Source organism: Lupinus angustifolius, unplaced genomic scaffold (assembly GCF_001865875.1).
Source record: "Lupinus angustifolius cultivar Tanjil unplaced genomic scaffold, LupAngTanjil_v1.0 Scaffold_246_42, whole genome shotgun sequence".
Classification (NCBI taxonomy): domain Eukaryota; kingdom Viridiplantae; phylum Streptophyta; class Magnoliopsida; order Fabales; family Fabaceae; genus Lupinus; species Lupinus angustifolius.
The window spans coordinates 1,817-17,655 of record NW_017727353.1 but is presented as its reverse complement, the minus strand read 5'-3'; the positions used below and the strand labels follow the sequence as shown (position 1 = coordinate 17,655).

The following is a 15,839-nucleotide window of genomic DNA, read 5'->3' as shown; positions in this document are numbered from 1 at the left end:
TCACAAACTACTTAAAGTTTCCATTTATAGAAAGCTGTTATTTGCAATTAGTTTTTTCTGTTTTTCTGGTTTACTATTTTTAGTAGTTTAAATATCTCTCTTGGTTTAATTCATTTCTTCAAGTTTTCATTCTATTCTTTCAATAAAATCCAGAAGCATTCTTTCATCTCTTTCTTGTTCATCTTGCTATCTTTCATATCTTGCTTCAAGCTTAAGATTTAAGCTCCTAAACTCAAGGTTCATAATCACGCATTGCTCATTTCTTCATCCTTTCACCATGGCAAATTACAACTTTCACAGTTAGAATTATAAAAAGGTGTTCACATTTAGGATGAAGAATGAGTTCAGAGATTTTTTCCTTCAAAATATGAATTTTGATTTTGGTTCTTAAAAAAATGGAATATTACGTTTAGTTCTTACCAGCAAAGATTTTTATTTTAGTCTCAATGTCACATGCATTTGACATGTCACACAATCTCTATTAGGATACTTTGGCATTTTTCATCCAAGTTAACATTGATGAAAGAATTCAACTACTCAAAATTGAGGAATTAAATATTTTTCAAATGCATCTTAACTAAAATTAGCATAACTGAACAAATTCATGTACAAACAAAATTAGAACAATTTATTTAAATAATCCTTCTCTCTTAATAATAAATTATTTTATGTTTAATATAATTTATAGTATATTTCTAAAAAGTTTATAAAGTAAATGATTATTTTATTGGAACAATTGTTTTCAAATATGTACATGCATCAAAAATCTGAAAAGCTTCCACGTACGTGTTTCGAAAAAATACTTAAGAATTTGTTTGAAAATATTAGAGATCACATTTAATAATTCATATGTTAACTACCCAGTTAACTCAATAAAGGCCATAAATAAATGAGACAATGAAAGTAGGAGTCTGGGATGTGAAAAACATACTAAAATAAAAGAGAAAAACAAGGTACCATAAATATGAACCCAATATGCCCAGAAATAAAAATAGGGAATGAGAAAGAGAAAGATAAAAGACTCACAAGTAAGTGAAGAACATTTAAAATCATGTACCAAACTATGTTTCATAATAATTAAAATATACAATGTCAACTATAAATATTAAATATCGATTATTTTTTCTATTTCTATTTCATTATTATTAATATGTAACATGTTTTAGAGACAATAAATCATATCATAGTTCATGAGTAGTGATTTGCCTTACTTATATTAATAATTACAATTATTATATATCCCTTCAAACTCTAACTGATATTGGCATATATCAAAAACCACACAGAAAGTGACCCCAATTTATTAAAAAAGTTATGGCACACCATAGCAATAGCATAGTGCACAGTGTTATTATTACTATTATTTTGGTTACACTGTGCAGAGTTATTTACTATGGCTGAAAATTTATTGGCATGGCACATTACCTTAATAGTTAAAGGAGAGAGAAAGAAAACAATTTGTACAAAAATAAAAATAGTTTCATTAGAGAGAGAACGGAGAGTGATAGAGAAATGTGGTGCAGTGTTGCAGGTTTAGTTGCAGAAGTGGTGTTTTAACTTTATGTGAAATAATTTTTTCTCACTATCTTTCTATCTGTATATCTCTCTTCACTTTTGCATCTTGCATTTGAACTAGAGAGTGTTGTTTGTGTTGTTGTGTGCCAGAATGATGTGATTGAATAGAGTAGCTTTAGCTAAAGCTATAAGCTAGTTCTGTTACATATATCAGAACATTATTAATCACATAAAAAGCTATAATACTCAGAAGAATTAATACTCTCAAACCATTTCAATAATGCATATTGCATAGTGCTACTGTTATTCAAGCATAATAATATCAACACCCTTTTCTTCTTCTTGTTCTGGTTTCTTTGTGCATGTACAAGTTGTTTTAGAAAGAGCTTCTTTGGCTTTCTGCTATGGCATTTCAATTTCTGGTCCTTGTTCTAGCTTTTCTCATTTGTCGGAATGCCAATAAGGTGGAATCAAATGATGGTGAGTGTCCTTTAATGTTTCAAGGTTTTTGTTGTGTTTGGAATGGATACAGAAGATTAAACAAAAAAATAACATTGATGAAAGTTTAAACTTTGGCTTTATGGTAACTTATAAACTGTGAGTTGTGACTGCCATTGCTAGAAAGCCAATTTCTCTATGTGTTTCTCTCTTGTTTCCTTTTTGTTAGTGAAGGGTATTGAAGAAAAGATCTAAAGCTGAAATCTTTAACTTTTTTTCTTCTTGTTTTTTTCACAACCAAGCATGGTACAAACTTCCTCCACTGTTTTCAGTTGGTATAATTTATTATATATATATATATATATATATATTAAAGTAAGCTCCTTTTTCCCGCGAATGTTAGTTTAGATTTGGTTATTTTTTGGATCTTGTGATATATTTTTTAATTAACACATGTACCATTTTCCAAATTGTTATTGTTATAGCATAACTTATACTCTAACAATACTTGTTTTCTGCTTATATTTACAAAGTGAAAATAGTTTTTTTTACTTATATATGGTTTTGCATACATGCATATGTAACTTAATAGATGAAGAATTTTGTTTCCTTTGTTCTACTCCTATCTATGTTCTGCATTGTTAATGTTTGAATATTTCAATTGAAGGAACAACATTGTTAGAGATAAAGAAGTCATTAAGGGATGTGGATAATGTTCTGTATGATTGGACAGATTCACCATCATCAGATTATTGTGTGTGGAGAGGGATATCATGTGATAATGTTACCTTTGATGTGGTTGCACTGTGAGTTGAAGTAACCTTGGACATTGTATATTGTCTTATTATTCTTCTTTGTCAATAAAAAAACAACCCTTTCCATTTTCTCTACACTTTTTTTGCAGCAATCTTTCAGGTTTGAATCTTGATGGCGAAATTTCGCCTGCAATAGGGAGCCTAAAGAGCTTGGTTTCTATGTACTTAATAACTCCTTCAGATATTTTTCTTTCTTTTGATTCATGTTTGCAATAAATGAAGATGTGGCTTTTGGTTCTATGTACTTACTATCTTGTTTGACGCAGTGACCTAAGGGAAAACCGTTTATCTGGCCAGATACCAGATGAGATTGGTGACTGTTCTTCCCTAAAAAGCTTGTATGTTTCAAACTCAGAAGCGGTCCGATTCAATTAATAATTTGACCATTTAGTGACTTACCTCGCACTTGGATATATATGTGCTGTGTTATCAGGGATCTATCATTTAATCAGATAAGAGGGGATATACCATTTTCAATTTCTAAGTTGAAGCAGCTGGAAAATCTGTTAGTTATTGTTAACATAAATCTGTAACTAAAATTTTGTGTTGCCGATCGTCTGATTGAGTTATGACAATTTCTTTTTTGGTTATAAATTGTTTCTCAGGATTTTGAAAAATAATCAGTTAGTTGGACCAATTCCTTCAACTTTATCTCAGATTCCTAACTTGAATATCATGTAAGTCATTTTCGGTATTTCTCATGCCCTTCCATGTAATACTAATATTAAGTTCTATAACTAACATCTTAACTCCTTGAAATTTGTTAGAGACCTGGCACAAAATAATATCACTGGTGAAATTCCGAGGCTTATATACTGGAATGAAGTTTTGCAGTATCTGTGAGTATAACCAATATGAAAATAAAATATATCATTTCTCCTAGACCCCATATGTGGCCAATGTTGTTGATTTCTTACTTTCACTCTTCATATAATAGCGGCTTGCGAGGGAACAATTTGGTAGGTTCACTATCACCAGACATGTGCCAGTTAACTGGATTGTGGTATTTGTAAGTTAGACAATCACTCTCTTTTTTATTCCAAGCCCCGAAAATGTGCATTTCGTGAGGGGTTCTGATTATCTTCCTCCTGCCTTTTTGTAGTGATGTGCGAAACAATAGCTTGACCGGAAGTATTCCCGAAAACATAGGCAACTGTACTGGCTTCCAGGTCTTGTATGTAATCCAACCGAATGACATACTTTTCTATGGCTTGTTTTGTGTTCTTTTTAACTGTTTTAACATCCTCTGCTGACGTCAGGGATTTATCGTACAATAAGCTAACTGGAGAGATACCATACAATATTGGATTTTTGCAAGTGGCAACCTTGTATGTATTGCATGATTCTTCAAAAGTATTTCGAGATTTTAATTTTTAATATGGCAACCTTGTATGTATGGCAACCTTGTATGTATGGCAACCTTGGAATTTCTTTATGGATCTGTTTGAGTTTGGTAGGTCGTTGCAAGGCAATAAACTCTCTGGGCATATTCCATCCGTGATCGGTCTCATGCAAGCACTTGCTGTCTTGTAAGCATTGTCAATTAGTTGTTTCTGAAACAAACTTTATGAAGTTTCTTTGTTGAATTTTTGCTTTCTTACTTCTTTACTGACATTGTTTCACTTTGTTTTTATTCCAAAATTCCAATCCAGAGACTTGAGTTGTAATATGTTAAGTGGACCAATCCCTTCCATCTTGGGAAATTTGTCCTACACAGATAAAGTGTAAGCATATCAATCTATCTTGAAACTATATCCATTAGCTGACTTTGTCCTAATTTCCGCATATCAAATACACCGAGAAAGTTTCTACATTCCTATCAGCTCGACACAATTTCTGATATGTTTGTAGGTATTTGCATGGAAACAAGCTGACTGGCTTCATCCCCCCGGAGCTCGGAAATATGTCAAAGCTTCATTACTTGTAAGTTGCACAAACAAGTATAGTTAATTATTATTTCATTTTAATTTTGACAATTTGATTTAAAATGAGCCTTTAATGATCAACCTTTGCAGGGTACTGAACAATAACCATTTAAGTGGACGTATCCCACCCGAACTTGGAAAGCTTACCGATCTGTTTGACTTGTAAGTGCTGTTACTTTGAAGTCACTCTTGTTGGTTTTTTAGTGATATGATGAGTCATCTATTTTCTTTCAGAAATGTTGCTAACAACAACCTTGAGGGGCCAATTCCTGATAACCTTAGCTTATGTAAAAATCTTAACAGCCTGTAAGCAATGAACCTTGTACTATTACTTTATTACAAGGATTTTCGTAATACATTTAGACATAATTTTTTATCCTCTCTTATTAGCAATGTGCACGGGAACAAGTTGAACGGAACAATTCCCCCGGCTTTGCAGTGTTTGGAGAGTATGACCTATTTGTAAGTTTCATCTTCACATTCCGGGGAATTTGTTTGAAAATATTTGCAATTCTGTTGTGTTCGGTTCTACTGTTCTATTCTTCCACAAAACATGTTGGTACAAAATATAAAAATCTACACGCATGCACATCTATGTTACTCTCATGCTTGGCTAATTCTTTCAAAGTTCAAGCATCCACCAATTACTCTTTTGCTTAATCGGGTCTCATTGTGTGACGACAATCTTAGGAATCTATCATCAAACAATCTTCAGGGACCCATTCCAATTGAACTTTCACGGATTGGTAATTTGGATACTTTGTAAGTATGGATTATTTGAGCAAGTTCCCATGGTTAATTTCTCTGGGGTCATACTAATATATAATTGCCTCTTAGGGACATCTCAAATAATAATATAGTTGGCTCCATTCCTTCTTCCGTCGGTGACTTGGAACATCTTCTGAAGCTGTGAGTACTCGGGCTAGTTATTTTTTTTGAAACCGGATTGTTTCTTCTTACTGATAGCTAGTATTTATTTTGCTAGGAATCTGAGCAGAAATCTTATAACAGGATTTATTCCAGCTGAATTTGGTAATCTTAGAAGTGTTATGGATATGTAAGTTCATTATTTTTTGGACAAATATAAAATTTGCTTCTTTGTTTTTTCCTGATTATTCTGCATTGCCTAATTGTTACCATGTTGTAGTGATCTTTCAAATAATCTACTCTCTGGCTTGATACCTGACGAACTTAGTCAGCTTCAAAACATGATATTCTTGTAAGCTTCTTTTGTAACTGCTTTCAATATTTGGTCTGCATTCCTTTATATTTTTTTATAGCAAAGTTTTATGGTATTTTATGGTCTTGTCAAATCTCATATATTATGATTAGATGCCTTATATGAAATTATTCATGAATGTTTTACCGTTGAATTCTAGGAATTAATTATTGTTTGATTTACCTTTGTCCTTTTCGATTCTAGTTATTTGCTATAAAACCATGTCCTTCACATTGCAACGTTTATCACCGCCTTGATATTTCTAATTTCTAATTTTCTTTGCTTCAACTGATATACAGGAGGCTTGAGAACAACAAATTAACCGGGGATGTGAAATCACTTGCAGATTGCCTTAGCCTTTCTCTGCTGTAAGTTTTAGTCTTTATTTTTGAATAGTTTGCATGATATTTGTTATAGGGCATACCATGTCACACTCACCTAACAAGTTGAGTTTTGATGGTAAATTTTGTAGTAATGTGTCCTATAACAAACTAGTCGGTGTTATTCCCACGAGCAACAACTTCACTAGGTTCCCCTTTGACAGGTAAGGGATCATTTAATGCTAATATTTTTCTCATTGCCTTGTTACTCCTAAACAATTTAGTGTAGCTGATTACCACCTTTTTAATTGATTGTACAACCTTTTTCTACAGTTTCATTGGAAACCCTGGTCTTTGTGGCAATTGGCCGAATTTGCCGTGCCATAGTTCTCAACCTATAGAGCGAGGTAAGCAGAATGTTCTAAGTGGAATATCCTGGTTCCCCTCCCGTTGTGTTAAAGAAAGGTGCATTTGGGTGTATATGCCCTTTTAATTATTCTATAATACATTAGCCAAACTGAGGCCATTCATAGTATACCAAATCAATGTTAAATATTCACAAAATAAAACCCATCCTTCTGAAGGCCACTTTTTCAAGGTGCATTCTACTCACAAGTCTCCACAAATTACCTAAGCATTCATGTATTCTATATATTTTTCAAAAAAAAGAAAGCATATGATTAATGAAACGGAGCATTAAATTAAGATCATGTCAAATTAGATATCTAACTAGCATTTTTCATATTCCCCAAAAGCACTGTTTCATATATCATTCAAAATGATTGATAACAATGTTACAAAAAGAGCAGCGGGCTTCGCCCTATGAATATATTGATATTCTTCCCTTGAAGATGAAGCTAATAAGTATTATTGACCATGCAGTTACATTATCTAAGGCAGCTATACTCGGAATTACTCTCGGTGCCCTTGTAATTCTTCTTATGATATTGCTGGCAGCATGCCGACCACACAATCCGGCTTCTTTTCCTGATGGATCACTTGAAAAACCAGGTACCTATCTTTGTTGCATCATTACAATTTATGCACCTTAAATACCCAAATTTGAAGCTAGTGAATATGATTTAAATTAAAGTCGATATGGCTGCTTATGACTTCATAGAGTATTTCAATGATGTTTAGCTATTCTGTTTATTAAAACTGAAGTTGTCATGCTACTAACGTATGATCTTGGAAATTGTCAGTTATTTATTCACCTCCAAAGCTTGTGATTCTTCATATGAATATGGCGCTTCATGTGTATGATGATATCATGAGGATGACTGAAAACCTGAGTGAGAAGTATATAATAGGATATGGTGCATCTAGTACAGTTTATAAATGTGTTCTTAAGAACTGCAAGCCGGTTGCTATCAAGAGGCTATATTCTCACTACCCACAATGCTTGAAAGAATTTGAGACTGAACTTGCAACGGTTGGAAGCATTAAGCACCGGAATCTGGTCAGCCTCCAAGGATACTCTCTGTCCCCATATGGGCATCTTCTCTTTTACGATTACATGGAGAACGGCAGTCTGTGGGATCTTCTTCATGGTAAGTTCAAGCTATTTAATGAATTTTGCAAATTTGCATGCAACCCCGTATTTTGAAATAGTTTTCTTAAAATAATGGAATAATATAAGATGAACAATTCTTCTAAGGTGCGTGACTCATGAAGTTTTGAGTTTCATTATGGCTTTTGATTCAGGTTTTTGAGACCTTTCTGCTGCATTCTATCTGTTTTGTTACATATAGACCTTATAAATAATATAATGGAGAAATACTCGTTAGAAGAATCATTACTCCATTATAGTTGTCCTGCAAGAAGTTTGACATTCGTATCCGTAGCATTGTTCTGTGAAGAGGTCATTGGCATACTATTCGTTTTTATTAAGCTAATGAATGGCATGCATTGTATAGCAGCCAACCAGAAAACATTTCAAAGCCAAACATTGATTTTATTATGTGCCGTTTTCAGGAGCTACCAAAAAGAAAAAGCTTGAATGGGATCTGCGTCTAAAAATAGCACTTGGAGCTGCGCAAGGGCTTGCTTATCTACACCATGATTGTTGTCCTCGTATTATCCACAGGGATGTGAAATCATCTAATATTTTATTAGACGCAGACTTTGAGCCCCATCTCACCGATTTTGGCATTGCCAAAAGCCTCTGCCCTTCAAAGTCCCATACTTCAACTTTCATAATGGGTACAATTGGCTACATAGACCCTGAGTATGCTAGAACTTCCCGGCTCACCGAGAAATCTGATGTTTACAGCTATGGTGTAGTTCTACTTGAGTTGCTTACCGGGAGAAAAGCTGTTGACAATGAATCCAACCTTCATCATCTGGTTAGTTTTGTACCTATTTTACTACATTTCACTGCAATGATTAAATACCATGACATAAGCATATTAGTTTTCAAATCTGATATGCTTATATATCATTCTAAACGTGTCAATACTTTTTTACTTGTTTATACATTATGAGGCCATATTTAGTTGTTTCGAGTTTTGAGGAGGGTAGATGTACGTAGTCTTTTTCCGGCTAGTAGAGAGGTTGTTTCCAGGATTTGAACCCGTGACCTCATGGTCAGTAAACAATAGCTTTACCATTATGTCAAGCTCACCCTCATTGTCACCAAGCGACAACCTTAATTACAGACTCATGACAGATATTTATTTGTGTAGATTTTGTCCAAGACAGCAAGCAATGCTGTAATGGAGACAGTTGATCCTGACATTACTTCCACTTGTAAGGACATGGGAGCAGTGAAGAAGGTTTATCAGCTAGCTCTATTATGCACAAAGAGGCAACCAGCCGATAGGCCTACAATGCATGAAGTGACAAGAGTGTTGGGCAGCCTAATTCCATCCACCACCCTACCGCCGAAACAACAGGCTCCACTACCACCGGCTTCACACCAATCTACCAAAATTACATGCTACAAGGATGAATATGCAAATCTCAAAACTCCACACTTGGTAAATTACCCTTCTATGAGTACCTCTGATGCCCAACTCTTCCTCAAGTTTGGAGAGGTAATCTCTCAAAACAGTGAGTGAAATGAGGATCTTCAAAAGAATCATGTATATTTAATCTTAGAAAGTTAAAAAAAAATTGAAGGGTATGTTTAAAATGAAAAGAAAAACAAATGTGTATAAGAACTTTTTGTATTTAGTATTAGTGATATTTTGGAACAAGAAAGATATGTGTCACTTTACTACAATTTGAAAGGTGCAGTAACTCAATTCTTGTACCTAGTTGTTTGGTAGCTACCAAGGTTTCAGTAGTGAAGTTAAGGGTCTGGGGCCATTGGTTCAGTGTAGGGTAGCTAGCTCTTAATGCTAAGGGAAGAAGCAGTGCATAATGTGTGAACACCAATAATGCACTGATTCTCTTAGCTGGCCTAGATCACTAACATGTCTGAATGATGGTAGTATTCAATAGGAGTAACTATTATTGCACCCTTTTACTGTTTTTTTTATACAACTGAAGAAAAAAAACACAAGAAGAGATTACATCCTCATATAGAGGTGACCAATACGGTCCTTAGACAACAGAAGAGATAACTCGTTCGGATGGTGCTCCCACACTTTCCAACTGGTATTTTCCTGAGCTCCAAACTTGGCCAAAAAATCTGCACAAAAATTGGTTTCGTGAACCGCATGCTCTAAAAGGACAGTCCAATCTCTGTCCAATAGCTCTTTTATTGCATAAGCTAAGGTGGCATACATATGAAAGTGAGGAATACTACTTCTGATGAGAGAAATAGATTCAAGAGAGTCAGAATGACAAATGGCGTTTCAGAATCTAGAATTCCAAGCATGAGTAAGGCCATGGAGGATTGCTTTAAGCTCACAATGCATATTTGTGGAGAACCCCACATATCTTGAAAAACTAGAGATCCAAAGGTCCCAAGCACAACGGATAAGACCCCCAAAACCAGTTCTCCATGTGTTCCCAAAGCTACTCCCATCAATGTTGAGCTTAACAATACTATGTGGATGAAAAACCAATTTAACTTGCTTCAGCATTCTTCTCAAGACTTGAGCAGTGTCGATGTTAATTTTCTTAACATCATGGTCGGTAATATTTGCCAAAACACGGTGAGGAGGCCAATCCTTATTAGCCATCACAAAAGCAGCACGTCTCCGCCAGATAAACCAAAGGGTTATAAGAAACTCAAAGTTTTTGCCATACTTAGTGAGCCAATCAAAGATATTTAAAGTAAAGAAATTAGCAGCATGAGACAGAGGGAGGATGTGCCAGATGGAGGAAACTCTAATGCAGTCTCTAAGGCACTGACTCATGTCCTCAATACTATCACTGCAAAAGATACAATTAGCATTAGAAGAAATACCTCGATTGAATCTCATAGAGTTGCACGGAAGAGCATCATGCCAAATCTGCCAAAGGAGGAAGCGTATCTTCTCACGAACAGGAGTTCTCCATATCCAAGCCCATTCCACCGTTTGACTAAAATGGTTATCTTGAGACAGAAGCCAACGATATACAACTTTAACAGTGTAAGTGCCAACAATATCACCATTCCAAACCAACTCATCACTAACATTAATAGAAAAGGTAAGCGGAACAGATAAGATAGAGTGAAAGACTTGAGGAGGAATCATCGGAGTCTTGATACGATTCAGATGCCAACCCCTCTCATCAAAGACATCATTGACTCTAAGCGTAGAGTCCTGGATATCCACAAAAGGTACATGATCACAAAGTCGACCTAGAGAAGTCCATTTGTCATACCAAAAGGAGATGTTTCCCTGACCAACCCGCACTTGATACCCATCAAGCAAGTGCTCAATAGCATGCATAATCGCTCTCCAAATGAAAGAGTCTCCATTATTGGGACGTAAGTTAAGGATGCTGTGATTGCCAACATATTTGTGCTGAAGAATTTTAACCCAAAGTTTGTTTTGGTTATTCAACATATTCCAAACTAATTTTCCCAACATGGTAGTATTGTTAGTTCTGGCCATGCGCAAACCGAGACCGCCCATGCATTTAGGATGGGCCACTTTAGTCCAACTCACTAAGGAGAAGCTGTTACCGTTGCTATTCTTGCCCCAAAGAAAGGAACAGACCATGGAATCAATAGAATCACAAATACCTATAGGAAGCAATAGATTTTGCATGCTGTAAGTAGGGATTGTAGCCAGAACAGAAGAAGCCATAGTCAGACGACCAGGTTTGTTAAGGAGCTTACTCTTCCAACCGGCTAAACGAGAACGCATTCGCTCAATAATGTAGTTGAAATGCCTTTTCGTGACTCGACCAGAAATAAGAGGGAAACCAAGGTATTTACCAGATCTTTTGTAAAATGGATGCCGAAGATCCTAACAAATTTGTCGCATTTGGCTCGACTAATATTCCTCGAGTTCATAGCCTTTGACTTCTCAAGATTAATTTTCAAGCCGGTGGCCTTACAAAAATCATTTAGAACGTTAGTGACAAGTCTGACCTGTGTCGCATTGGCTTGAACGAGAAGAAGACAATACTGCAAAAAATAGGTGAGATATAGAAGGACCCCCTCTAGAAATAGAGACGGGTTTCCAAATACCGTTTTGCACCTTGTCATTAATAAGCACAACAAACTTCTCCATGCAAAGAACAAACAAATAAGGAGAAAGAGGATCCCCTTGTCTGAGCCCTCTAGTGAGGTTAAAACTTTCCAATCTATTACCATTCCAAATAATGGACAAAGAGGAAACAATGACAGTTCATAATTAAGTCAATTGTTTTATGCGGAAAACCAAAGTCCCTAAGAGTCAATTGAAGAAACTCCCAATTAATGCAGTCATAAGCTTTCTCAAGATCGATTTTGAAGACTAGGCTTCCCCGCTTCCCCTTCTTATTATGCATGATGGATAACTTCTTGGGCAATAATAGCATTATCAGTTGTTCCCCTTCCAGGGATAAAGCTGCTCTGCAAAGGCCCAATTAAATCATCCAGAAAGGGTCTCAATCTATTTACAAGGACTTTTGTGATCAGTTTAAAGATGATATTGCAAAGACTTATTGGCCTGAAATCCCTGAGTCTGGTGGGAGGATCGACCTTAAGGATTAGGACAATCAAACTTTCCGCCATATTAGCATTAAAAGTCCCCGTAGCAAATGTCGATTGCACTATTCTTAAGACGTCATCACCAACAACATTCCAGTAAGATTTGAAGAAAATAGGTTGAAACCCATCTGGAACAGGAGATTTATAAGAACCCATAGATCCAAGAGCAATTTGGACCTCCTCAATAGAGACCGATTTCAGTAGGGAGATACAAGCATCATTACCAAACCGAGGTAGATGGGTAGAGTTGAGGGAGTTGGGATTACAAGCATCAGTATTAGAGAATAAACCCTTGAAATAACAGGTAGCTTATCTCTTCAAAACTTCCTCATCATCACACCAAATATCATTAATGAAGAGACCGCTCACATGGTTCCTACGGCGCCGAATAACTGTTTGGGTGTGGAAAAACTTAGTATTATGGTCACCATATTTAACCCACTTCTTCTTAGATTTTTGGTACCAAAGTATTTCCTCTCTCCGCAGCACCTCATTGAGATCACCAGATAAGATTTTTTCCAATCTTAACTACTGTTTGATATGTAAATGCTATGTAGTTATTATATCATGAAATTTAAGGTAATTGGATATCTATAAATGAATTACAAGTAGGCCATTGGTTTTCCTAACTTGTTGCCTCAAAATGTGAGATATGATGATCATTCTGGATGTTGAATTTGGTGACCATTTAAGATTATAAAATGTAGATAAAGGTTTTTGCCATGTGCATAGTTAAAGATTCAAAAATAAGATTATATTTTTGGTATAGTGATGAATGATGACAATGAGGCTTGGAACCTATAACCTCTTACAAATTAATCCAAATCCTTCACCATTAGCCATATAATTTCCTGTTCATTCAATAATTATTTATTTTTTGGGTTAAATTATTATAATATTTTTGAGAAATGATTCTAACTATTTTATTTCATAACAAGTACTTTTTTTGTTAGCAAGCATTCACTCTTCAGGCTAATCAGAAAAAGAAATAGGGCAATTTTCCACCTGGGTCATTGAATTCTTAGACTGCTTGGTGAAAACACAAGCATCACCACCATGTTTACTTTCTAATTCAAATGGGAGCTAATCCAAATGTACCTTATACATTTTATATCTTACAATTTTTTATAGAAAACATCTAAGCCCCAAAAGTTTCATCAAATCAATAAGGTACTTAATCATAGGGATTTTTTTCTTTTTAAAAGGGAGGATAGAGTTTTCTTTATGATAGAGCACACTTTGATGTGGTTTCGTTCATGTAGTCAACATATCTAGTACGATAAATGTTTGTTTGGTATTGTTATAAAAGGGAGGAGATCACATCACAGTTATGAGATTTAAACAAGGCTTATATTAAGTGGTTTAATGTGAGTTTTTGTTATAGAAATATTAAAAAAAACCAAGTCTACTTCTCTCATCACCTTTTGACGAATTTGTGGAATGAAGAAGAAATTGACATTTATCATGTCCGAATACAGTTCAAATTCAATTAAAGAGACCAGAGATATCAAAGATGTTTATAGTTATTAAAAGGCACTGTTTCGTGTAAGTAATAAAGTCCGGTAAAATACTGGTATATCGTCTTCCGGGAGCAGAGTAGATTTACATTAATTCCTACAATAATAAATTGAGTATACATTTACAATAATGGTTTTATGAAATTTTATACATGATTGTGTAAAATCATAAATTGAACTAAAATATTTAAAATAAACTGGGATCGAAATGCATCGTTCTTTCCTATTGACATCGATAGATCCAATTCCAAGTAACTTTTGAAGTTACTGATTCAGATATACATTTTATTCAAATCACTCACATTAATAAGATCTTAGATAATCACTCAAATACCAATTCTTTGGATATTTGACCGATTAATTAACATTAAGTTGTATGTTAAAACAATTCATGTATCATTGTCCATTCCTAGAGCAATGATGTATGACGGAAGATGATTCAGGTTCGGTATCAAGTTTAACTTTCCAATTAAAATGGAACCCAAGAACCAGAAATTAGTAGCCAAGTAAATTCATGCATTAAGAACGGGATAAACTTCCCAAAATCAAATAACAATCACAATAGAATCGAATCCAGGAGTACAAAGGTTAGAAGATTACATCTCGAAACCCACAACAAGAACTATTCACTCATCCTCACCATTACAATGCTAGAATTATGAGATTATACAAGGAAAGTCGAAGTACAATCGTTCCCACAATTTCTATCCTAATCTCCACTATGTTTCACTCAGTTTTCGTGCCAATAATGCTTCAGAAGTGTTTCGATAACTTCCCCTGTTGTCCAGAATTGTGTATATCAAGTTCCAACTGCTACTCTCTCGCTCAAGCTAGGGATTCTTGCTTGAGCGAGAGAAAATGTCACTCCTTCGCTTGAACACCTCGCTTGGGCGAGACTCCCTCACTTGGCGAGGAAAACACATAGCCTAATTGAATTTTGGCTCACAATTGTCGCTTGAGAGACAATCCCTCACTTGGGCGAGAGACAACAGTATTTTCTAATGATTTGTTTCTGAATTTTGGCTTGAGCGACCATTCCCTTGCTTGGGCGAGGCTTGTGCTGTTTAGAAACTCATTCTGCTATTTTTTCTCTCCTTTATTCATCATTTCTAAACCTGCAAACAACAAAACACAATTAAATTCCTGAACAATAAAAGATTAACTAAGTTATTGAGAATGGTACGTAATTACAACATAAATACGCGCTAAGTGCCCCAAAAGCATATACTGTAACGCCCCGAAAATTAATCCAAAAAAATCTTACTCAAAAATGAGTGTTTTTTATTTATAATGATGACATATAAAATTTATTTCCTTATATTCGTTTTATATTCGGAACATCACTTTAAGTAACATACAATGCGGAAAAGCAAAAACACCATTACCTAAAGGTAATAAAAATATAACTCAATATAACTTTGAATCATACTTCATTAGAATATCAAGAAATGTTGGTACAAAGTACAAGGTGAAACATAATCGTCGCCCAAATAAAACTACTACAAAATAAATACCCTACACAGGTACACTAATCAAAAAGCACAAGGGCCTCTGTAGGTATAATTGTTTCCCTCAATCCTCCATGCCCCTCCTAGGACATCGAAAAGAGGTAACTCAAAATCCTGCCAGAATGATCCATCTGAACAAAACGCGAATAGAAGACAACCAGAAAGAAGATGGAGTAAGGCATCTAATGAATATTATTCATTGACAACGTGGAATTACACAGAATATCACATCCAGACAAACACGCATAATAAATACAATATATACATCACATATAAAAATGCACAATGGTGAATGATGTTATAATCTCAGATTATGAGGATCAAAGTCCACAATCTCAATGTATGAATGTTATGCTTGTTTCATCCATCCTTTCACCAATATCCTCCCAATATACTATTCGGAAATAACCAAGAGTACAAGTCTCATAACAAGCCGATTTGAACGCACCAAAATTATTCCTCGCAAGGATATATGATTGATCTGTTATGAAGAACTGTCCATTTCA

The 15,839-nt window shown here is 34.9% G+C and overlaps 1 protein-coding gene across 3 annotated transcripts; it reads left to right on the top strand.

Annotated features, from left to right (window-relative positions):
- Positions 1–1,378: 1,378 nt before the first annotated feature.
- On the top strand, positions 1,379–9,489 carry LOC109340790 (LRR receptor-like serine/threonine-protein kinase ERECTA). Of its 3 annotated transcripts, XM_019578530.1 has the most exons (28): positions 1,379–1,531; positions 1,896–1,995; positions 2,621–2,759; positions 2,858–2,929; positions 3,035–3,106; positions 3,202–3,273; positions 3,374–3,445; positions 3,536–3,607; positions 3,706–3,777; positions 3,871–3,942; positions 4,028–4,096; positions 4,226–4,297; positions 4,421–4,492; positions 4,620–4,691; positions 4,784–4,855; positions 4,928–4,999; positions 5,084–5,155; positions 5,384–5,455; positions 5,531–5,602; positions 5,679–5,750; positions 5,841–5,912; positions 6,212–6,280; positions 6,385–6,456; positions 6,566–6,639; positions 7,115–7,243; positions 7,435–7,782; positions 8,207–8,577; positions 8,917–9,489. In XM_019578530.1, exons 1-28 carry the CDS (start codon positions 1,394–1,396, stop codon positions 9,289–9,291), a joined length of 3,108 nt encoding a protein of 1,035 aa, XP_019434075.1. In that variant the 5' UTR covers positions 1,379–1,393; the 3' UTR covers positions 9,292–9,489. The 3 variants fall into 3 exon arrangements, with proteins under 3 accessions (XP_019434075.1, XP_019434076.1, XP_019434077.1); XM_019578531.1 differs by lacking the exon at positions 2,858–2,929 and having other exon boundaries at positions 8,917–9,291; XM_019578532.1 differs by lacking the exon at positions 1,896–1,995 and having other exon boundaries at positions 1,498–1,531; positions 8,917–9,291.
- Positions 9,490–15,839: the final 6,350 nt, after the last annotated feature.